This window comes from Dasypus novemcinctus, chromosome 11 (assembly GCF_030445035.2).
Source record: "Dasypus novemcinctus isolate mDasNov1 chromosome 11, mDasNov1.1.hap2, whole genome shotgun sequence".
Classification (NCBI taxonomy): Eukaryota; Metazoa; Chordata; class Mammalia; order Cingulata; family Dasypodidae; genus Dasypus; species Dasypus novemcinctus.
Genome location: NC_080683.1, coordinates 93,278,348 through 93,303,836, shown reverse-complemented (window position 1 = coordinate 93,303,836; position 25,489 = coordinate 93,278,348). Strand labels below are relative to the sequence as shown.

General features: G+C 39.0%; 4 protein-coding genes across 5 annotated transcripts in view; 3 read left to right on the top strand and 1 right to left on the bottom strand.

Annotated features, from left to right (window-relative positions):
- The window catches only part of DSE (dermatan sulfate epimerase), a 203,291-nt gene extending 179,670 nt beyond the window's left edge, over window positions 1–23,621 (bottom strand). The window contains exon 1 of one of the 2 annotated variants that reach the window (XM_058307318.2): window positions 18,883–23,621. In XM_058307318.2, the coding sequence (XP_058163301.1) occupies window positions 18,883–19,312 (430 nt within the window). In that variant the 5' untranslated portion in view covers window positions 19,313–23,621. The remainder of the gene's footprint in view (window positions 1–18,882) is intronic. The other variant, XM_071218634.1, reaches the window with a different exon arrangement.
- On the top strand, window positions 1,982–5,239 carry TSPYL1 (TSPY like 1). The gene has a single exon (XM_004471212.5). It carries the CDS (start codon window positions 2,218–2,220, stop codon window positions 3,397–3,399), a length of 1,182 nt encoding a protein of 393 aa, XP_004471269.2. The 5' UTR covers window positions 1,982–2,217; the 3' UTR covers window positions 3,400–5,239.
- Window positions 19,616–20,347, top strand: TSPYL4 (TSPY like 4). Its single transcript, XM_071218385.1, has one exon. The coding sequence runs from the start codon at window positions 19,616–19,618 to the stop codon at window positions 20,345–20,347; it is 732 nt and encodes a 243-aa protein (XP_071074486.1).
- The window catches only part of COL10A1 (collagen type X alpha 1 chain), a 161,305-nt gene continuing 156,484 nt past the window's right edge, over window positions 20,669–25,489 (top strand). Inside the window, exon 1 of the mRNA XM_071218635.1 lies at window positions 20,669–21,136. The gene's annotated coding sequence lies outside the window, so the exon portion shown is untranslated. The remainder of the gene's footprint in view (window positions 21,137–25,489) is intronic.

Sequence of the window (25,489 nt, the reverse complement as noted above, 5' to 3'; positions counted from 1 at the left end):
CTCCTCAAAGCGTGATGACATGAATGTAAATTATTTGTAAAAACAAATAGTTTTCCCTGTGGTTTTCCTATTTCCTATTTTTGATGCATACGTAGAAATTCATTCTCCTGGCTAGGACTTTGCTACTGCAGACAGTAGGAGTCTCCTAGCTTGCCAGTAGCAGAAAGGGAGGAGAGCAGGGTGACACAATCCACATGCACCTTCTCTTTCACAAGCTACAGGCAGGAGACCCTATGATTTGTTTAATTTAATGTTCTAATAATCTATGAAACTCTGTTCTATGCAAGTGTGCGAGGCACTTCTATGCAGTGGTAAACAAAATCATGTCCTTATTCTCCTGGAGCTCGGTCTTTGATCACATCTTTTTTGGTAGGTTTTAGCTTTAATTTTGTCCGTGCCTTAGTATATTTTTTATTTTGATATCCAAAAAAGAGACTCATGCTATGATAAACCATAGCTGTAGGGGAATACCTCAGAGCATAGCTGAATAAGGTGCTGCTAGGAAAAAGCTGAACACATGGATGCAACCAAACCACAATCCAAAGTGTATTAGTTTCCTTTTGCTTTTGGAACAAATCACTAAATTTGTGTTTAAAACAACATAAATTTATTATAGTTCTGGAGGTTAAGGTATCCTAAAATCAAGTGTCAGCAGGGCTTCACTCCTCGTGGAAGCTCTAGAGGAGACTCTTTTTCCTTGCCTTTTTTCAGCTTCTACATGCTGCCCACATTCCTTGGCTGCTGGCCTCTATCCTTCAAAGCCAGCAGCAGAGCATCTTCGAATCTCTCCATCTCTGACATCTCCTCTTAACTCTCTTGACTCCTATTTATGAGGGTTCTTCTAGATAATCCAGGATAATCTTTCCATCTCAAGATCCTTAACCATATCTGCCAAGTCCCTTCTGCTATGGTAGGTACATATTTACAGAGTCTGGAGATTGAACATGGACATCTTTGGGGGCCTTTATTCAGCTCAGCCTATCACACAAAGGAATGGAAACAGGACTTTTTTTTTGCTTCTACACCTTGAGTCAACTACAGCATACAGCTGTATGTTGGCATTCTGCAAACCTGTTTTTTTACAAGTCTGTTTTGGTTATCCGTTTTAATCTGGTTTCACTTCATAAGAAAGGTAGGGGTGGTCCCCACTGATATTTCTGAGGCTTTGTAACTCTCGGGAAACGCCAGTTTTCTTCACAAGTCAACAAACTAAATCCACCAAAGAAGCAATGACAACTCTCTCAAGTGCAGCCTTGCACTTAATGGCTGATTGACATTAACAGAAACTTCATTAGAGCCAATCTTTCATACCTTATAGAACGAAATACTTCAATAGATTAGTAGTTTATGGAGCTGGATACAGCTGATCTTTCCTCTTTCCTGCAGTGAGGGGCCATGGAACAAGATTTAACAAATTGTTATGATTCATTTCTGTAGACATGCAGTACAAACCCATCTAGGATGCAGATTATAAACTGAGGACTAGCAATGAATAATTCGCATCACTTTAGTCGTAGAAAGCCGCGGAGAAATAATGTTAGACCATAATTGATACTTTCAGGTCACTTATACTCAAGGAACGGGAAGCAATTTGCATCTTCGTTAAAAAATAAAGAGACTTTTGCTCCTAGCCATTACGGAATAACAGAGAACAGATTTACCTTTCTGCCTCCAAAAAAGTAAAACCGGAAAACAAACGTTTTCTGGCACTGGACAAAAAGCAGCGTAGGATCGCGATCCATACGACTGCCCCAATTTACATGCTGGAGGCAGTTTTCAGATATATCGCAGGGAGATTCGTCACCGTTTTCAATCATAGAGCTTCTCGTTTACGCACTTTTATAAACACGGAGTCAATCCACATTTATCTACGTAGCAATTTACCGCTCCAAACGACTTGTAGGCACGAAACTAACCCCGAAACTCAGCGACTTCTCGCGCCGCGGCGAGAGCCTCACGCTCTGACGTCACCGCCACGCAGCACCTCGCGAGACTGGCGCGAGCTGGCGGTTTGTGTAGAGCGGGTTCTGTGAGGAAAAGGGACGTTCGTATACTGCTGGTCGGACTGCTACCCCTAGTCTGGCTGCTACAGACTTGAGCGGCCCGGCTGGGGGCGAGAGGACTCCTCTCCCCCCAATCCACAGCCTCACCACCCCGAGAGACCCGGACTCACACCTGTGCCTGAAGTTCCGAGAGGAAACCGAGGCGATACAGGTGATGGCGGAGACGGGTGAGGGTAGCTTGGAGACAGAGGGGCTCCCATCGCCCCAACTGCCGGAGGAGGGGGGCGCACCCCAGAGTCCCCCGGGCTGCAGCTCTATTCCCCAGACCGGAGTCCGCGGGGGTTGCGGTCTCATAGCGACCAAAGCAGGGAGGGAGGAAGCCCCGCCTCCCACGGAGGGCCTGGAAGCAGCCTCTGCTTCTGTGGCAACTGACAGCAGCCTGAAAAATGGCTTTCAGGATGGAGAGTCGCGCGGCCTTGGTGGGGAGAAGACCCTAGAAAACTGTGGCGAAGAGTGGTCGGGATCTGAGGAGGTGGCTGGGGCCAAGGCCAAGGAAGTTAAAAAGGATAAGTGCGCCATTTTCTCAGTCGCAGTGATTGAGGAGGAAAGGGCTGAGGTGATGGAGAAGTTGGAGGAGGGAGGCACTGAGGAGGCGATGGAGATGGGAGAGAAACCAGCAGGTGAAGAAATGGAAGTGATGGAGGAAGATAGAGTGGTAGAGGAGGTGAAGGAGGCAGGGCTCCAGCCCCTGAATCTGGATCTCCGCATGAATCCTTTAGAGGCCATCCAGCAGGAACTGGACACTGTGAATGCTCAGGCTGACAGGGCCTTCCTCCAGCTGGAGCACAAGTTTGGGCGAATGCGTCGACACTACCTGGAACGGAGGAACTACATCATTCAGAATATCCCGGGCTTCTGGGTCACCGCCTTTCGGAACCACCCTCAGCTGTCTCCCATGATTCGGGGCCAAGATGCAGAGATGTTAAGGTACATAACCAATTTGGAGGTAAAGGAGCTCAGGCACCCGAGGATGGGCTGCAAGTTCAAGTTTTTCTTTCGAAGAAACCCTTATTTTAGAAACAAGCTGATTGTCAAGGAGTATGAGGTCAGATCCTCTGGCCAAGTGGTATCTCTTTCCACTCCGATTATATGGCGCAAGGGCCATGAACCCCAGTCCTTCATTCGCAGGAACCAAGACATCATCTGCAGCTTCTTTACCTGGTTTTCAGACCACAGCCTTCCAGAGTCTGACAGGATTGCTGAGATTATCAAAGAAGACCTGTGGCCAAATCCACTGCAATACTACCTGTTGCGTGAAGGGGCCCGGAGAGCCAGACGTCGCCCAGTAAGGGAGCCTGTAGAGATCCCCAGGCCCTTTGGGTTCCAGTCTGGTTAACTCCTGCCCTTGGGAATACTACACAAGGTCCCCTATGACCTGCTGGACCTGTGCTTGGTCAACAGCAATTTTTTGTGTGTTGACCTTTCTGAACCCTCCCTCCTCTGGACATTCAGTTCTCTCAACATCAAGATTGAGACCTTGGTGGCTAGGCTCTTCCCTTTTTACATGCATTCATGCTGTTCTGCATTAACATCACATGCTGCATGGCCATGGTTCACACCACTTCTAAGCCAGAAAATTGGTGCTGTAGGTTGCATTGCCTTTATCTACACTGCTTGAACCCTATTTGTTCCCAGGGCCTCTGGTCTGTCTACCACCATCTGGATTTCTGCCTTTAGCTAGGAACCTGTTCTACCTGCCCTCCTTTGCATCTGGCAGTACTGGCAGTCTGTGGAACATTGCTGGGCATTAATGATATCCAAGGAGAGCATACCTGGACCACTTTGTCTCTGTGGGTTCTACAACTCTACTGCTCTGCTGCTGCTCTGGTCACCTCCTGTTGCTGCTTGGTACACCCCTACCCCTCAGCTGCTGCCTTCTGGATGCACATCTCTGATGAGACTGTTAGCTGTACTGTCTGGTTTTTGGTAAACAAGGATCTCCTGAACTGGTGGACCCATGTTTCCTCCCAGCATATAAAACACCCTTCCAATTCTCCCTTAAAGACCTCTTACTTCCTCACTTCTCCACCCTGAAAATTTACTAACAAGCAAGTGGTTGAGGTGAAAAGTGAGACCTTGTGCTGTACCAGGAAAGGTATTCAACCTGTGAATTCACACAAAACCTAGGAATCTTTGCCTTTCTTTCTCATTCTGAATGTGATTAGTGTCAGGGTGGTAGTTCTCTCTCCCATTCCCCGCCCCCTTCCCCTACCTTCTTCCTCTTTCTCCCTCCATCTCTTTTTCAAATAAAGTGATAGTTCTGGGCCATCTGCAAAAGCAGGCTTTTCAGTTTAATTTGGTTCTCTGATAAACATTTCCAGAGACAGGCAGGCAATCTGTTTAAGACTGCCAGAGCTCTTGCCCTGCTCTCTTCCCAACACTCCAACCCTAGTAACACCTAGAAGGGAGATAGATCTAGATAGAATGAAAAGTGTCTAATTCAGGTTGGATGAAAGAACTAAAGAGATTATGGTGGGTACCCTAAAGCAGGGAAAACTGAACAAAAGGCCAGAGGCCATAGCGAGCTAGGTGAAAATTGGGTTTAGAAGTAAGACTACTGAGAGCTTGCAACAAAGGGATACTTCCTTGATTATTGGTGGAAGGAGAAATATTTTCTCAGGACTAGGATGCAAAAATTGAAGGTTGGAGTGTTAAATATGTTGCCTGGAGGGGTTCTTTTAAGGAAACAGTGCAACTTTGGTGTTTTTCTCTTGTTTTCATGTGACCATGTTTATGTGGAAAATTAATATTGTGTTTTTTACTTCACTAGCATTTGGTAAAATCCTGTTACTTTTTCTGTTTTTGCTTACTGGACATATTAAGCTGTACAGGCTTTCATTTGCTTTCAATTGGGAACATTTGAAAGGACACCAGTCTTGTACAATATAGAGTGTCTAATAGATTTCAACTTATTGTTTCTGTTCAGACTGTGTCTTTGGATATATAATTTGGATAACTTGGTCTTGTCAGTCTCTGAAGATGTTGAAAATTGCTCTCTTTCTGGAAAAATAATCTCCAAAAAGTTTTGTGGCTATAATTGTCTTGCTCAATAATTTGCCCTGGTAACAGCTTAATCGATGTGCCTCAGATTGCTATGTCATATTGGAACTATATCATTTGCATATTTGTCTTCAGTTATATGCATGATGATAAAATAAAAGTACATTACTCTGCTAGATTTCTTGTTCTTCACCTTGTTCATAAACATGCTTGAATGAAACTATTCAAGTTAGTGACAAATCATGGAATCAAAATTCTTAAATGGACACAATCACCGTTATCCTAAAGGGTAAGAAAATAGGAAACAAAAAGAGATAGGGGGTTGTTTTGATTAGATTTAAAATATTAATAATTGAAACTGCTTACTCATGGATGTTACTTCTTTCCATACAACTTGTGCAGCACCAGCACCTTCACTTTCTCAAATTCTCCATTTCTAGCCCCGTAAATGATATTCTTAAGTCATTGAGGCTCTTCTTTTTATTTGTGCCTTTAATAAGCAAATGTTCAGAAAGTACCATAAGTGATGTACCCTTGTATTCCTATACTTTCTTATTTGTAAAAATGTTTTTATTTTTTCGTTAACCCTCACGGCCATCTTCTGTATTAAATCCTCCTCATCCTCGCCCAGATAACTCTTCTGCTTTACAGTCTTTTCTGTTCCCCATAGGGAAGATGAAATGTTTTCTGTGTTATTAGTGTACTTTGTAGGGACTTCTAGAAAATAAAAACGTACTTAGTGAATTCCACACAATTATAAGTCAGTCTTTTAAGTCCTGGATTGATAAAAAGAAAAAAAGATAAGTCCATTAAGTTCATTGTTAAAGAATTGAGGAAAGACATATGCAAACAACTTACACTGTCACAGTAAAATAAAATTACAAAGATATATTTTTACATTTGCCACTCTTTTTCCCTTTCTCAGTAGTTTGAAAGACTTGGAAAAATAGATGAAGTGTCTTTTACATCCGCATTTGGTATAATGTTTTGTAAATAGTTGTTTGCAGATAATTTACTGAATGGCAGAATGAACAACCCTTAAAAGGAGAAAAGAGAAAAGTAACTTCCTAGAAAGTCTTCTGATGAGGGAATAGAAGAAATCGGTTTTCAAGGCATCTGAAAAAACGATGCCAAAAAGATTCACAAAGCTATTCCTGGTAATGGCAAATTTTTCATTTATGTAATTAGAAAAGGTCCAAGTTATATGTAATCTTTCACTTGCCATTTTAAGAGCATTACTTAACTTCAGATCATCGTTTATATAGTTTGTTTTTGTACAGTTTGAAGTGAGTATTACATTTCAGAAAAGTGGAAGACTCTGGTCCTGTGTGTATCTACTTCAGTAGTCACTAGCCATCAGTGGCCATTGCGCGCTTGAAAAGTGGCTAGTCCAAATTGAGATCAACTGAAAGTATAATATACACACTAGATTTTGAAGATAGTATGGAAAAAGAATGTAAAACACCTCAAATTTTTATATTATGTATTTAAACATCTTTAGTATATTGGCTTAAATACTTTAATAGAATTTCACCTGTTTATCCTTTAATTTGGCTACAAGAAAACCTTGCATTACATAGGACCATGTGGCTGTAGACTTCCTAACAAATATCTTAATGTTTATGAAAAATCCCCATGAAAGTTTTGTGTCTCTAGGACAAGCTAAAATTCACGATGGGTGAAGTATAGCTAGAAGCTAATGGGTGAAAAGAAGGTAAAGTAAAATGTCTCCTTTGGATACCCATAATATATATAGTACTGTGTAAGACATGGTACTGTGTAACACTTTCTGGATATAGGTAAGGTATATCTAGGTGCCAAATTGACACCAATAGTTGTATTGATTATTTTTAAGTTTCTAACAACTGGAGACATTTAGGATTTATAGCTTCATATTTTTTAGACTAAAATGTTCTGTGTATTTTAATTTAAAGATGTTATTGATGCTTGAAAATTAAAATAATTTCAGTCATTAAATATACCATTTTGTGTATTTTACATGGGTTCACATTTTAACAAATAACAAGCAACATAAAAGGAAAATACCTGAAGCTAGCATGGCATCAAGTCAATTCAATGAATGTGCACAATTTGAAGAAGACTACTTTATTTTTGAAAATTAGTGTCTGTAATTACAGCAATCTTGCAGCAATGATTATTTAATTAGTATTGGATATTAAGGATTATATAGGATAGTAAAGGTTGGCCTTGCCCTTCAGGAATTTGCTATCTCCTTGTGGATTACCACTCCTTGGGTATTTCCGTCTTTCCTCGAGCAAATACACGTACTCAAAACCAGCCAAGATGCTTAGAAGCATCTGAGGTCAGCCTAGCCTAGAGAAGGTACCAGAGATGATCAGTGCCATACCCTCAGGGCCAACTTCCCCTCCTTCAATGTTAATACCTAAAATACTAGACTGTATAGAAATTACAGATAGGCTCTGTATCCATTCATTAGTATGGGAGGTATTTTACTTGGGAACAGTTTCCATCATGTTTGCTTCAACTGCTTTTTCAGTTCTGAAAGGCGACCTTGATCCATTTCCTCTTATTTCAGAGGTTCTCAAGAGCTGCAAGTTTCCATCAGGCCACATTAGCAAAAAATAGGACATATATGGAGAAAGTGGCTTATTTCTCCTGAGGGTAGGAAGAGGGAAGACGAGATATGATGTGGGGACATTTGCAGGACTTGGAGTTGTCCTGGGTTAGGTACTGCAGGCACAGTTGCTGGACATTGTATGTCCTGCCATGGCCTACTGGGTAGACTGGAGGAAAGTGTAAACTATAATGTAAACCATTATCCATGTGGTGCAGCAGTGCTCAAAAATATATTCACCAAATGATGATATGAGAGGAGTGGGGTGAAGGGGGTGGGGGGTATATGGGGACCTCATTTTTTTTAATGTAACATTAAAAAAAAATAAAGACAAAAAAAAGCCAAAATATGAAGACAAAAAAAAAAATATATATATATATATATATATATATATATAGGACATATATTTTTCAATTTCTGATTTTCAGGATTTGCATTTAAGATAATTTCTTTGAGACCAGGCCAGAGTTCTATTAAAAATGTAAAGGGTCATTCAAGTAAAGCTCTAATTTATGTAAATAAATTAGATGTCTTTAAATAATGATTGAATCACAATTTTGCAGTTTACGACCAGCATTGACAAAGGTGAACCTCAGCTTTCTTGTCCATAACATAGGGATGATAATACCTGCTTTATAAGCTAACGTTCTCCCATGATACATTTAAAGAATGCAAAAGGTTGGAGAGAGAACAACAAAAATACCAAATGTTTGAGAGTACTATGTTCCAGGTACTGTGCTAAAAGATTCCAAGTATTAAGATGTAAAGCGGTTAGGCTATGAAAATGCCGCTTAAAATGCCTGGGCATATGTGCACTTAAATTTTAGTTTTCAGTTACCTTACTCTAAATTTTAGTTTCTCATTTAATTTACATCTAGAAAAGTCATCTTGCCTAGTGTTTTCATGCTTGGCTGCCTGTTTTCGATAGCTGAACAGATTTGAAAAAATACTGATGCCTGGGCACTACCCCAAACCTGTCCTTGAACTCTTGTCCGTATTGTTAAATTGACCCAGAAGCCTTCCACCTTATACCATCCAGCTATTGCAAAGGGCCTGGTAGGATCACAGTACTCTCTGCTCCTTATTTTGCCTCTTGGAATCTTCCTGATAGAAATTAGTCTAATTCCACAAGAGAGCTCTTTAAGTATTTAAAGATCATCATTATAGCTCCTGGTCCCACCCTGTTCCCAGGCTATATATCAATTCCTCATCTATTCTGTATGCTAACTAAACACGATTCATAATGCCAATTGTTCTTAAAGTCTGTTACCCAGAACTGGACAAAATAATATCCAAATAAATAGAATTCTTACTACCTTTGTTATAAATAGTATATTTTTCTAAATGTATCCTAGGAGAACATTAGCTTTAGAGGCAGCAATATTAACCCTGTTCATTCCTAATCAGATTAAAGTTTGCTTCCCAAACTTCACATGTATCAATACTAAATTTTATTCTTTTAAATTAGGCCAGATATTTTAGCTTGTTGACATTTGGGAAATAATTATTTCTTATGAGTAATTTACCTGTTAATTTCATGACATCTGCAAACCTAATATCTAAGGCAAGGTCAACATTGGAGTTCTTACTCCCAGGACCCTTCCAGACCGACACTGACTCATCCTCCTTAGGATATGATCTTGCCCTGCTAACTTTGTTCCAGAATATCTGTAAGCACACTTGGCATCTCTAGGAATTAGGAAAAGGCACCCTCGCTAGGCTGAGTGGTTAGAAATGTGTGCCCCTTCCTCTCAACAGTGCAGTCCATAACAGCAGATGTACTTTGTCTTTCAAATTTCCTTACCAAAAAAGGAAATTAGTGAATTCTTGTTTACTTTTGTTGATCATTCCAGAGATGCTGCTTTGATAATAGATTGCTTTGTTTTTGGTTATTTGTATTTTCTTTATTAAAGTATAATTTACAGTAGCACAAGAATATTCATAGCAGCTATATTCATTATAGCCCCAAACTAGAAACAATCCAAATGCTCACCAACAGATGAAAGAGTAAAATATGGTATATTCATACAATGGAATACCACTCAGTAATAAAAAGGAACAAACTATTGATCATGCAACAATATGGATGAATTTAAAAAATATGTTAAGTGAAGGATGCCAGATAAAGGAGTACATTCAATATGATTACATGTATATGAAGCTCAGCAAGGGAAAACTTGTCCTATGGTGACAGAAATTCAAAGAGTGGTTTCCTGGAATGGGTGGCAGTAACTGGAAAGAAGCATGAGAGAATTTTCAGGGTCAATGGTAAGGCTCCATATCTTGACTTGGGCGATGAAAACAGGTGTATCCATTTGTCAAAACTTACCAAACTGTATATTTAAAATCCATGGATTTTAATGCATATAAATTATAGGTCAATAAATAACATTTTTAAATATTGAGAGTTTAAAAAGCAGACTGCCCATCTCCAGTCTTATCTACTTCTGTACCTAAAAGTTGCTGACCCTGCTTGCACAATCTTATTTGCAAATTCTCCTTACCATTCTATAGGTCCATTTATTGAATTGTATTAGTTCCATTTATTGCATTATAAATCTAATCTTGGAATCCCTTGGAATTCTTTCACAATTCCAGGCCAAAATTGTTCTTTCTAAATATTCCCTTAACTTACAAATTAAGAGGTTCTGGCAACCTCTGGTGACTGATGATGTGAAGTCTGCTCAGGACGTATTGTCCTATCAGTCCTACGACATACTCAGTGATAATCTCCTGGGGCCACTCCTGAGAATCTCCCTGAAAAACAGTTCGGCATTTCCTCACCTGTACTTAAGGCATTTCCTTAAGTATAGTTACCACATAACCCAGCAACTCCACTTCAAGGTATTTACAAAAATGAATTGAAAGCAGGGATTCGAACAGATATTTTCACACCAATGTTCACAGCAGCATTATTCACAATTGCCTAAAGATAGAAGCAACCCAAGTGCCCATCAACTGATGAATAGACAAACGAAATGTAGTGCATACAGACAAGGGAATAATATTTTGCTATGAAAAGGGACGAAGTTCTGAAATCAGCAACAATGTGGATGAAACTTGAACACCTTATGCTGAGTGAAATAAGCCAGGCAAAAGAACAAATACTGCATGATCTCACCGATATGAAATAAGTAGAATAAGGAAATTCATAGAAACTGGAATACAGGTTACTGGGGCTGGGGTTGGGACAGGAAATGGGGAGTTAATTCTGCATGATCTTTCTGTAAACTTACAACTGCTCTTAAAAATCTTCCTGATACCCACAAGACAGTTCTCTGACCCTCCTTACTTAGGCCCTTCTCTCTGACTCTTCTTCAGCAGCTATAGCCTGCTCCTCTACATTACCCTAAAACAGTAGATCACAAAGTGTGGTCCTGAGATCAGCAGCAGCAGTAGTAGCACCACCTGGTAAGAAATGCAAATTATTGGACCCCACCCTTTACCTATTGAATCAAACTCTGGAGGTGGGACCCGGCAATCTGTGTTACCAAGCTCTCCAGGTGATTCTGATGCATGCTAAAGTTTGAAAGTCACTGCCCTAAATTTGGTTGCTGCTGCTGCTTTATCTCCAGTTGATTCACGTTTCCTGAATTTGGGTTTTCATTATAAAAACAAAGCAAATCAAAACATTTACTTATATTCTTCATCACAATTGTGCCCCTGCCCCATAGAACCACAGTTTGAGCCTCAGACATCCAACTCTACTTCAGGTACACATCCTGTCGTCAAAAATCTCAATATTATTAGACATACCAGGAACTTCCATGTATGCTCTCATTTTACACTTGTAATTCTACAGTTATTGTGCTACTATCCCCATTTAATAGAAAGGAAAATAGAGGCTGAGCAAACTGAAGTGTATTGTCCAAGAGGTAAGTTCCATAGGTTGCATTCAAATAGGATTTCTAGTTTCAAGCTAGGACACCTTCCACTATGTTGCAGCAACCTGTAACTAATTTTGGCATGTTAATCGTAATCTATTCGTGACAGGCTTTTAAAGGGGATATTTTTATTTAATTAATTAATTTAACTTCATATATGTTTACTTATTTATCTTTATTTTTAAATAACAGAGAACCTCCAAACCTCATCAGATTAGAACTGCTCCCTGTATTTAAAAATACAATTTTTGATATTTCCTGCCTGAATTAATTTACTTGGTTGTGCTTTTTTCAGAAAATAAAGAATGGTCCAAAGGAATTCAAATGCTTTTATGTTCTTCTGGAATTTGGCTGCTGTAAAGAATGTTGGTATCACTAAGAAATGGAGAGAATGGTTATTTGTTGAGCTTTGTGTCAAGAGAATGATTATTTATAACAGGCACTAAATTCTTATCCTTTTCACCAAGTCCTGACTTCTCTGAGGACATACAATTAAGGACTGTGTTCAGGTGGGTCTAAGAACAGGTGCCTTATAGTCTAGGTGCTATTGTAGTCAACCGTTTGAAGTAATGGCCATTCTTCTCTGAGTCTACTTGGGGAAGTTTTGATTAGTTCTTTCTAATTTCATCAACAGTGGGGGAAAGTTACTGAGTAATTTCAAGATGAGCATTGGACACTGAATATATAAGGTAAAAATAAGCCTATTTATTGATGGCCTTATGGCTCCCAGAAGTACAGTAGTTATAAGGCATAATTAATTATATATCAGTACCCTGTTATCCCAGAATTTTTTTTTTTCAGGACATTTTTACGTTACAATTATTTGTATTTAGATCTCATTTTTTTATACTAAGCTATAATATCTATCAGAGCAGAGAATGTGTCTTTGTGTCTCACATTTCTTTCTATGGGAGATGTTTAATTGGAATATGATATCAGATAGTGGCTGCGTACCAGTCTTGATCCAATATCAAAGAAGTGAATGTGTTAATCAACTTAAGCAAAGATTTTGAGATCAAACTTCGTTTGAAATCCATACTGTGTCCCTCAGAGGATGACATTGAGCAAAAAATTGTGTTAAAATTATCTATTAAAAACATAGCTTTCATATAGTTTTTTTTTCTTAAGGCATTTTATAGGGTCTTAAAAATGATATTAAGTGGAAGAATGTAGTCAAGCACTTTAGTTACAGCAGTAAAATTTTTTCTATCTACTGGGAATACTTTGTCTAGAATCATTTAGCAATAGCTGGCAACAAGTGAAAAAGTATTGTTCCTATGTACCAATGTGTCTCCTCTTTCTCAGATTACTCAAATTGTATACTACTTTGTTCAATTCAACCCTCTGTTTCTTCTACAAAGCTTTCACTGACTACTTCATTCTATGTGGATGTCTTCCTTCTCTGAAATTCTAGTTTTGTAATATATTTTTTATTTATTTATTTTTTATTACCTTTTTAAAAAAAAGATACATAGATCACATGATATCATAATAGAATTTGAGACTGATTTTACACTGCCCACATTATGGTCTATTTAAAGGAGGTAAGCCTAAGTATAAAAATAATATAAATAATTCATCTTCTTATTAGTTGAAAGCTCATTGTGCTAAACACTTAGTACATATTATCTCATTTCATCTTCATGACAGTCCTGAAGTTTTATTACATTCATTTTATATGTGAGAAAACAGAGGTAAAGTGACTTGCCCAAATCAAACATCTAGTAAGTGGTAGAAATGGGACTTGAAGCCAGATCTGTCTGATCCCAAAGTGTATGTTATCACCTAGTCTATGAAGGTATGAGATCATTCAGGCCAGGGAGCTGTTTGCTGGGTTCCCTTATGATTAAAAGAAAGCAGGATAATAAAATTGGCCAAACGTTACCACAAGGAGCTATCATAACCTAACCTAAGCCTGTCTGAAAAAATTTAATTTTGTAACAAGTGAGCTTAAATGGAATAAAGATTTTGATTTAACTTTAATGGTACAAAGTATCAAATTTATGTTGAACAACTACATAATTTTAATAAATATATGGTCTGTAATTGCCATTAATATTCCCTTTGGAACAGCTTATACTTTAACACCAAAGGCAAACTATTCACCTTACCATCTTAAAGACCACTTCCTCCCTTTGGTAACCAGGAATGGTAATACCACATCCACAGGCATTTTTAAAAAATGGTTTCTCAATGTGTATGTATATGTGTGTGTATCTTCCCCTTAAGAAGTTTGGGAGATTTGTGGGAGAAATTCTGATTAATACAATGAATGGAGGTACAAATGGCATTCATTAAGGGCATTAGGGATGTTAGATATCCTGCAATCTGAGAGGGCCAGCACCCTACCTAAAATAATTGTCTAGTATTAAATAGTCTTCTAGAAGAAAAAGCTATTTATTATTAAGCCTAGAATATAACATTATTTCTCCACATTAAAATATTTTTTGCACTATTTTAATGTGTGCTACCTTTTTTGAAAGCAACTTATTTCATCTAGTCCGAAACAGTATTGATTACAAGATTACCATTATTTAACACTAAGAATGAAAATAATTGCCAATTAAACTCTGACACAAAGCTTTCTAATACTTGGAATTTTAATTTTATACTTACCGAAAGAATTCAGACTTTTAAAAAATAGATTTTTAAATTACATATCACACATGGGTATATATAAAAATTATGAGTGAAATAAATTAGTTATATTAATCCAATTATCTGATTTAGAATAATCACCATCACATTTTGACTTAAAGTTTTTGATGTCTATGTTTATCCAAACAGAAATGTCTTCTGTGCCTTGACGCATTTTGATGATGGCAATGTTTCTTAAAAAATTGTTACACCACTCAAATTACATACACTTTTTTTCTAAGCACTATGTCTTAGTGTGCCAGGCTGCTATGACAAATACCACATAATGGGTTGGCTTAAACAACAAGCATTTATTGGCTCACAGTTTTGAGGCTAGAAGAAGTCCAAAATCTAGATATCAGCAAGGTCTGTTTTCTCCCCAGATTCTTTAGTGTTCTAGTGCTGGCTGCTGGCAATCCTTGGAGTTTCTTGACTTGTGTTTCTGTCTCCCATCATATGGCAATGTCCTCTGTGACATCCAGGTTCTCCTTATAAAACCTCCAGTAATCCAGATTAAGACCACTCTCATTTAGTATTAAGACACTTCCTATTTACAATGGCTTCACACCCATAGGAATGCAGATTAAAAATATTTCTAAATTGGGATCTTTAATTCAATCTACCACACGCTAACACCCCTCTGGCAAATTTTGATGCTAGTGCTTTCTTGGTCTTACCAGAAGGTATCAACAGACATTATTCAGACAACAAATAAGACTAACAACCAAGTAAGCATGTGCTCAGGCAATGACATATATTTTGACAGCTGTCAGGCTGACAGCCGTTGTAAGATGCCATTGATCGCATGATGCATCATCATACATAATTATACACTACACACATACATACTAGTCTTGTTAAAATGTGTGTCTTAGAATTGAAAAAAATGTGTGTCTTAGAATTGAAGAGATACATACTATATAACTTGAGGAAATTCTATACATTTTTTCTAGAACTTTATCATAAAGTTGCTTGCCATTTCAGAAAATTATCAAAAGCATTGCTGCTTATATCTCTAGTACAATACACCTGTATCAGCTAATTGTTTCATACACAGGTGATTCTATAGATATAACCATCTATTTACTATGTCATGGAATGTAGACATGACCAAACATATATTGAAATAGATACTTTAACATTTACTTTCCTTTTATTTCTCCTTTAAATTACAACTAAGAGGATATTGATTTTTTTGAAAAAATTGTGTATTATGCTATACTATCTTTGAATTTCAAGAAACTAAAGTGTTATAAAACAGCTGTTATGAAAAGAAATGACATATTTTATGGATTGAGAACCATTGACCTAAGATATTGAACTGGAAGATTATGAGTTATTACTTCTTTCAGTAATTGGGCACTGCCCCCCAATAATTATCACTACTTTTGTGGAAAGGAGAGGGAGAGGCAGATGAAGGATAGGACTTAACACTATATTGGAATGGTCATATGGTTATATTTCTAAGAAAGTGCCTTCTTATTTTATATGTTGTCTAGGTTTGCAGAATAGTATAGTGAATGAGAGCACAGATTCTTGAGTCAGACTACCTGGTTCATATCTTGTCTCCACCACTTGCTGTGTGACTTTAGATAAGTGACTTAATTTGTCTTTGCCTCAGTTCCTTCTGAGCCAAAGTAAAATGGAGGTCATAATATTATGTGTTATTATGGGTTATTGTGAGGAATAAATGAACACCCATGGTAAGTTCATTTAAGTGTCTGATATACAGAAAACCCTTAAAACATGTAAGCTATAATGAATACATAACTATAAACCATATCATTCTGAAAAACAGACTGAAGCTCAAAAAACCAACAATAGGAGATATTTCATAAATTTTCCAATATTTACTGTACACTTCAGTAAAGTCCTTATTTTACAGTATTAAATTATGTTTGAAATTTTGCTAAACTTTTTGTCTACTGGTGAAGGAACATTAGTTCATAGATTTTCATGGCATTTTCTGTGGATGTTTTTCCATAGAATCATAACCTATTGATGTATCCTTTCCTGAGCAGTGAGGTTTATTGCCAATTGCCAGTAGAATGTGCTTATTGTGTGCAAAAATATCCTGTATTCTAATGTACAAAAATGTAAAAGGTGGTTCATAGCTACAGTATATATCCATTCAGCTCAAAATGAAATACCAGTATAGTCATATTGTTCATTTTTGTAAAACCTTTTAAATTTGACTTTAAATCATCAAGTTTCATTAAAATCTTCTATGAGATAGTCATTGAGCTATATTATGGTAGATCCTATAGAAGTCACTACACAATCATCCTTGTCTAGCTGGGATAAGGAGAATGACTTGCAAAAACAACCAAGAAAGTTAAAAAGTTGAGGATAGATAATTCCTAATCTGGATGGCAAAGGTCATAAAAGCTATATAATTCAGAGAACTATCAGAATGGTAAGGTGGTTAAAAAAGTTAATACACAGCAGATGGAAGGAGGCAATTCTCCAAATATATGTAGGACTGTATAATTCTCCAGAAAAACAGAGCCAATAGAATGCGTGTGTGTAAAATGAATTGGCTTGTAATTGTGAGGGCTGGCAAGTCTGAGATCAATAGTGCAAGTCTGCAGGATGGAAATTACAGTAAGTGTGATGTTGTGGTCTTGAGTTCTAAATCTGTAGAGGAAGTTAGCAGGCTAGAAATTCTGGTAAGAGTTGATATTGAAGTTTCAAGTTCAAAATTTGTTGGGGAGACTGGCAGCTGGAAATTCTGAGGGGAGTTGCTGATGTAGTCTTCAGGCAGAATTTCTTTTTTGGAACCTTCAGTTCTTTGATCTTAGCCTCCAACTCATTGTAAGAGGCCTACCTACATTATTGAGGTAGTTTCCTTGTCTCCTTTACTTAATGTCAATTGTCTGTGGATGCTAACCACATTTATAAAATATCTCCACAGCAATGTCTACGCCAGTGTTTGACTAAACACTGGAAACCATAACCTGGTCAAAGTGACATAAAATTAGCAATTACAAGGATCATGGGTAAGTTAACTTCTCTGAACTTTCTGGGTCCTTATTTATGAAATTTAATCCATTTAAAATGCCTATTATATCCTACGTGAGGTAGACTTGAGCTGAGTTTTAAAAATGAACAAGCTGTTATGGGTGAAAAAATGATACAGGTGACAGGGATGTTTCAGGTAGTAGCTATAAACCTCTTTTTAAAATTTTGGTTTGCACATCAAGAGAAAAAAAGTTCATAGATAGGAACCCTATATAATTGTATAATTTTTCTGTTGCAAATAGCAAGCACATTTTTTGCCCGTCTGGAAAAGTAACTTTCTTTCAGCATTTGCTGCTTCTCTTCATCTTGGCTTGGGTTATAATAAGAAATAATAATGTAATATTATTACAAAGTCAATAAAAAATAAAAAAATTAAAAAAAAAAAAAAAAAGAAATAAAAAATCGTCTGGTAAGAGTGAATCTCATTTGCATATTTTTTATGGGATAACTGATAATTGGCATCCAGTAAAGAGGCCAATTTGTACAGTTATGTCCTGTGAGTAGGCTATACTTTTGACTAGGGGTTAAATATATATCTCAATTGTTTTGAAATTTCTGGAAAACCTCTGTGACTTAGCTCCAGGGCTGTGTAACAGGCAATTTCTCTATGATATCTGTCAGTGTTTTCCCATTAGCACCTCATCCTTATGTGGGCGGGATTTGTACTACTTCCCTCACTAGAAGTCTCAGTATAAGTGCTGGTGATTCTCCCTAGATTCCTACTTTCATTGGATCCTCTTCTGTGCCCTTATTTGAGAGAGATCATAAGAGCTGATCTCTCTGGCAGAAGTTTCCATTACAACAAGTTATAATCATAATCATTTCTCAAATATGAAGTTAAGATATTAAATATGCAAAAATTTGTTTCTCACATGCCAACAAACTGACAGAGATAAAAGATAGTAATGGCATAACTATGAAATGAATTCTATGAGTTAACTGACTCCAATAGACAATAGCTAAACTTTTACTTGAGTAAATATTTTAAGAGATCATTAATAACTTAGGTGGCCCCAAACAGCTGATTATTGTCTTTATCCTGCAGAGAAAATGTGGCAGATATTTGTAGTCTTCATTGCCTGCAGACAAAGATCATAACCTGATGATAAGCAACATATAATATGCATCATTGTGGAGATTAAATTCCCCTGAAACGGTATTTCTTTCAGTAATGTTTTAATTTGCTGGCGTGTGTGTAGGAGTCGCCACTAAGGATCATTTCGCTTCTCTTGTTAGTTTAAAATGAAAAGGAAATATTGACCAATTGTTTCATAAATGTTGGCCAAAGTACATAGTGTTTAAAATCTGTAAGGCAAATTTAAATAACCCGTTAATTTTCTCTCATTAGTGGCTGCTCCTAATTTCTTGTATCATCACACTTAGCACAGCAATACTTCATTTCCTTAAAAATCAAACTCTGCTCATCTCAATTCTTTGGTCATAACCATGAATCTGGACATTAGGAAGGAATTGCTCTATCCACTCATTATTTACTCGCTAGAAGTCATGAGGGATTCACTTCCTTCAGAGCCACTGAAATCCTCATCAACACAGTTCTCACTTGCCTGAGTTTGGTCTACGTTCATTTACATAAATCAAATCTCTTTTTCAGACTGTTTAGCTCGTTAACACCTTGGAAAAAGGAGACAAAGTAATATGCTTGGATGACAGGCCAAATTACCTGGTGCAACAAAATCTCGAATTACCGCGGTGACAAGATGCTGCAGTATTGACGTCAACAGTTGCCATAGCAACGTCACCCAGAAAGAAAGGGGGTGGCGCGAGTGGCCATTGCGGCAGCGGCTTCCACCGAGGAGAAAGGACCTTCTCGTTCTTCTCGCGCTGGTCTGACTTGTGCCAAAATGAGCGGCCTCGATGCGGGCGATAAATTCCCTCTTCCTAAACCCCACGGCCTGCCTACTTCCAACCGTGCGGCAGGAGAGCTGGACCAACTGCAGTGCCGGAGGCTCTGTGAAGAAGCCAAGGCGATACAGGTGATGGCGGAGCTGGGCAGGGGCAGCTTGGAGGCCACCGCGGAAGGGGGCGCATCTCGCGACTCTGCGGACTGCGGTTTCGCGCTCCGTTTCCGAATTCCCGGGAGCCGCAACCATGCACCTTCCAAAACCGGGCAGGAAGCGGGACGCCTGGACGCAGTCTCTGCCCCCGGGGCAAATGGAGGCAGCCAGAAAAATGGCGGTCCGGGCGGAGCGCCGCGGGGTCCTGGTGGGAAGAAGGCCCCGGAAGCCTGTGGCGCAGTGGGATGCGGTGGCGCAGTGGGATGCGGTGGCGCAGTGGGATGCGGTGGCGCGGGCTGTAGAGCTCAGGTGACGGCTGGCGCTAAGGCAAAGGAAGTGACATCTAAGAAGTGCGCCATCTCAGTATCTGCGGTCAAGGGCCAAGGAGAAGCAAAGGAGATGGGGGAGGAAAAGAAGGTGGCGCAGAAGGAGAAAAAGATGGCAGAGGATGTGAAAGAGAAGACAGGGTCCCGAGTCCCGAAGGTGAATAATTCCATGGACTCACTGGAGGCCATCGATCAGGAGCTATCAAACGTAAATGCCCAGGCTGACAGGGCCTTCCTTCAGCTGGAGCGCAAGTTTGGCCGGATGCGAAGGCTCCATATGCAGCGCAGGAGTTTCATTATCCAGAATATCCCAAATTTCTGGGTCACTGCCTTTCGGAACCACCCCCAGCTATCACCTATGATCAGTGGCCAGGATGAAGATATGCTTAAGTTCATGACCAATTTGGAGGTGGAGGAGCTTAAACACCCCAGAGTAGGCTGCAAATTCAAGTTCATCTTTCAGGGCAACCCCTACTTCCGAAATGAGGGGCTCGTCAAGGAATATGAGCGCAGATCCTCTGGCCGTGTGGTCTCTCTTTCCACTCCAATCCGATGGCACCGGGGCCAAGACCCCCAGTCCCATATCCACAGGAATAGGGATGGAAACACTATCCACAGTTTCTTCAGCTGGTTCTCAGACCACAGCCTCCTGGAATTCGACAAGATTGCTGAGATTATCAAGGATGAACTGTGGCCCAATCCCCTACAATACTACTTGATGGGTGAAGGGACCCGCAGAGGAACAAGAGGCCCAGCAAGGCAGTCAGTGGAGAACCCCATGTCCTTCAGATTCCAGTCTGGCTAACTCCTGCCCTGGTGAGAAGCTCCTGCACAAGTTTCCTTACCATCACCTTTTGGACCTGTGCTTTGCCAACAGCATGCAGTGTTTCATCTGCTTTCTCTTCACTGAGGATTGTTTTGTCCTTTGGTTTCTTAAATCTTCAGTAATTGGTTGCAAGACTTCAACAACAGGTTGCAAGATTATCGCCTCCATGACTGTGCTCTTGGTCTTCCTCTTGGTCTTCATGCTATTCTGCATCCTGTTACATGTTCCAGGCGCATGGTGTACCACCGCTTCTGTGTCAAGGATATGATGCTGTAGATATACATTGCCTTCTTTTGCATGACTTGGCCCCTGTCTGTGGCCATGGTCTTCTCTCAGTTTTTTAAAATGTGGTTATCTACCATTTAGCCACAAGGAAGCTTGATACATCTTTTTGCAAATGACTAGTTGAGCTTTATACCTTATGATGGCTGTGCTCTGGTAGCCATGCAAGCTCTTTGAGTTTCATAGCTACAGAATGAAACTGATATAGATGATGATGCCAACCATCAACTCAACCTGGACATTCCTGGCTACCACTACTGGAAGCTGATATAGATGGTGCCAGCCATCAACCCCTCCTGGACATTCCAGGCTACTACTACTGGATCCCTGCTGTCTCCCTGGGCCAATGCCAGCTACGCTGCTGGTTATCTGGCAGAACAGGCAGGTGGCTGATGTATGGCTGCTAGACATGACTGAGGTAATGGATGAGAAGCGTTCTGTGTTATCCTGTGCCATCAGTCACTCTGAATTGTGACCAGATTACTGGTGAGTCTATGATGGCCAATGCTATGGCCAATCCCCATCTGCTGCCAACTTTCTGGGTGAGCTTTGCACAAGCCACCATTGTATGCCTCACTGGAATTACCTGTGGAGCCAGCACACAGGAAAAATCCCTCCCTGTCCAATGATTGCCCAGATCCCTCACTGGGTGTCAGGCAGATTGGGCAGTCATACGTGACAGGTATATAGTGGGGAATGGGGGCACTTCCCATCAGTCAGCCTTTTGAGCCCAACCAAATCTAGGCAACTTGGTTGGCCTTCATTCCTCCTGCACCTACTCTGAACATGACTGAGGTGCCCAGGTGGGGGCACTGAGAAAGAGGTATTTCTGGATTGTGGAGCCTGTCCTATGCCTTTCTCTCTCAAACAGTTACAGCTCAAAAACAGAAAACGAAACTGGCACAGCAGGCTCTCCCCTTGATTGTGGGCAAGGGAGAAAGAGGTACTGTAAAATAGACTTCAGATCTCTTGTTGTCCTCTTCTTGCCCTCAAGCCTTCCTTGAGCAAGGTTAATTGCTTAGTTACAGCAGTGTTCTTTTAGGCTGAAAGTGACAACCCCAACCCACTCTTTTTCCCTATCCTTTATGCCTAAACCTCCTATGTTTCTTGACCTTTAGTTTGAGAAGCTGGGAGGAGATAGAGCAAGGCCCCATAGTGATGGGGTCACAGACCCAGAGCAGGATGTGATCTAAGGCAACAAAAACTTAGCTTCACTTTTAAGATGGAAATTTTTTTCTGGGCCTTGGACCACCTAGAATGATAAACCCAAGTTAGCATTTTGTGAGTCACTCTGTCTTCTGATGTTCCAGGGGCCTCTACCCTGTTCTCTGGCCTTCTTGGCCCTCAGGCCTCAGCTTTTGCATTTCCTTCCCTTTATCTGTCCTAACAAATGAGGGAACAGGCTGCAGTCTGCGTTATGAGAGACCCCAGGCCTCCTTCTTAGTGGGTGAGGGGTGAGGTGTGCAGATTGCCAGGGTCAAGTAGATGGGACAGCAGTACTGTTGGATGCCTTATTTGTGTGGGTATATGGTAGAGGTGATGAATATCTGTCTTTGCCCTTTCCCCTCCTTTTGGAAGGCTTTGCCCTAAGTTGCTGAGTTCCAAAGAAAACAGTGGGAGGGTGCTTTCTAGGCTGGGGAAACTGAAAAGCCCAGAAGCAGGAAAAGAGCCTTCTGTGGAGTGGTTCTAGAAAGGCAGTCAAGAATGACTGAAAGCCTGCAGGGGCAGGGGTTGGGAGGGGAGGCCCCTGCGGCTTTTCCCAGGCTAGGGATGGGAGAATTAAAAGAGTTTAGGTTTGAATAAGGTGCGTGGAGGAGGACTTTCCACCATTTTGTCTTCTTTGAATTTACTAGTAGATATTTGTTGACAAAAATGTAAGTCTGGATGTTTTCTCTCTATTCTAGTAGTGAACCTTTTATGTGGGTAATTAATGCTGTATGCTCCTTATTTCATGGTTTTTGAGTAAAATCCTATTCATTCCTTTCCTTTTCTGCCTCCTCAGAAAATCGAGGTTTATAGGCCTGCTTATTGCTTGTAATTGAGAATGTTTGCAAAAATATCAATTTTGTTTTCCTGTGCCATATGTAGGCTGGTGTGAATGTTCATTTATGTATCAGCTTGTTCTGGTCTCTGTTCATATGTAACTGTTTTCTTAGAAATATAATCTGCTAATGTGATCTTTGAAGAGTCTGAAGATTTTGGAAATTGTTGTATGTCTTGTGAAAGTAATCTTAAAAAAAACCTTAACTCTGTTGTCTTAATTGATAATCTCTTGTCCTAATAGTAATGTACTTGATATTTTATGTTCCTAACCAGTATAAGTACTTGAAGAATTATTCTGTCAAAATAGAGGAGGATTGTGACCATTTTTGTCTTCTCCCAAGTACTTGAAGTAAAAATAAAGTCTGTCACTCTACTATATTTCTTATTTTCACCTAAAATAAAAATAAAAATAAATAGCTCTGTCTGCATTGTCTAAGTTAATAAAATATTGGGAAATCATTAATTATCAAATGATCACAGTAAGCATCATCCAGAAGGTTAAAAAAAAAAGGTCACCACCATCAAACTCCAGAAGGTTAAAAAAAAAAGGTCACCACCATCAAACTTTTGCTTGAAAACTGGTAAATAAGAGGTCCAACTACATTCGCATACTTATGAGCATCGTTTTTTCCCTATAAACCAAAACAATTCCCAATGTTAATTGATACACTATATACTGATTATTGTTACTACCTTAAAATACTGTTTTCATTGGCAAACTGTTCTTGCTTTGCCGTTCCAGTTTAGTGCATTTAAGTTAAATAGGCTTCCTTGGTTTTATTCTCTTCTTAATAAGCTTAAGATGGGCTTCTAGAAGAATGAATCAGTGTATATTCTGCCTGTGAGTGTGACTTAAATTATTTTCTTACAACAATGTGACACTTTAAAAAGTAATAAAAAAAATTATGATCTGAAATATGATGTATAGAAACAAGCATCTTAACACTTACAACTTCTGTTACCAGTAATGATAGTTTATTATTCAGTAGCTATTGCATTTTATTTATATTAGTATATATTTAATATTTATATTACATACATATTTATATTTTATGTTTTATATTTATATAAATGTAATTTATAGAGAAGTTTTATGGTGCTGAAAATGAATATCCAAGTCCTTTAGCCTACATTGAAATTTGACATAAATGCTTAAAATTTCTAATTTGTGGCAGAGACTGTTGATCAAATAGTTATACAATTAAACAGACTTGCTGACTCTTGATGCATTTCCTTTTTTCAAGTTTTATTTGCTGAGGTATAACTTTTCTAGGAAGGGAAGATTTTAAGTTATTACAGAGTTTGCTGTTCTTTTGTACACTCATGTTAATCCCAAATTTCCCTTACAATGTTCACTTTACCTTTTAAATTTGGTGATTGATTTCTACATTGTCAACCATTTCAAGCATTATCCCTTTTCTTTTCTTTTCCCTGGACATAACCAGCAAATGCCATTTTGTTGCCCTTAGTTTTTTTCTCAACATTAGTCTATCCAATAGTATTTACTTTCCTAACAGACTAGTGCCACTTTTTGTTATAGATTAACATGTTCTGTTTAGTACAATGAAATTAGTCATTAAATTAGATTGAATTAGGCATCATGTAGGTTTTACTTTCTGAACAGTTGTTGAACTCCTATAGCCTCGCTCCATTCCTTGAATTTCGTTTTTGGTTTCTTCCTCAATTTTAGACACAAATTTTTCTTTATGCAGACCTCCAAACCCTGTTAAAAAGTTCGCTCATCCTCTGGTCACCAAAGAAGTATTATCGTTTTGGTTTGATCAGGCCATATCGCCCTATGAGTCATAGTGACACACTTCATATTAACATTCATGGTTCCCCCTCCATAGACTCTCCTTGCACTTTCCTTGAGCCTTCTCTTCCATATCCTAGGCATACAGCTCAGGCTAGACACCCACAGCTTTCTTCCTTACTCAGGTCCTTCTCACAAAATAAAGAGAAGATACCCACTTGCAGTACTTTCTATTTAGTTCTCTTTAAGGGCTGCTTTCCTCCTGCTATAGCAATTGAGGATGTTTGTATTCTCGACCCTTCCCCTGGGAAACAGGAAAGAATCTGTACTCTCTTGACTTATATTAATATTTACCACCTGGCTTTGATGTGCTGCTTTGACTTTGGTGGTAGAAGTATGAACAGACCTGAACTTCTGAACAAAAAGTAGTGAAAATGCTAATGAAGAGTCTGATGTTTAGGAATTGTGGTTCTAGGTTTGTGTCAGAACATAATTTTTGAAAACACCTATTTGTTTCATTTGCCTGAAATATAAGCGGAAAGGTATATGATGGAGGATTTTTCACAAAGTAGATAAAACAAATAATTTGGCCCCATCAGCACAGATACTGCCTGAAAACAAAATGCAGAAACATGAAGGCATTCAGTCTAACCAGGATGATTTTGTAGTCAAGAGTCGGAAGATACTTTATTTATTTATTTTTATATAATGTTTTGAGTCACAGCTGGGAATTTTGCAGCAAAAAATTTGCCTCAGATCCTGACATGATAGGGAAATCCATCCTCCTACAACTCTACCTTTCCCGGAATCCCAATAGCATGAGAGATGGAAAGAGAGTTCAGGCTAAAGTTGTAACCTGGTTAGGCCTTTATTTTAACCTTGCTGCTAGGCCAAACCGTCCCTTTTCTTCTGTGTCCATGTTCAGTGGACAGGGGTGGAATGGGAAAGTGGAGCTGGGTGGGGAAGGTACATTATTTATTTCAATTTAATATTAGGAAATACAAGATTAAAGCCATAGACTTAACACTATCCATGTCTAAAAG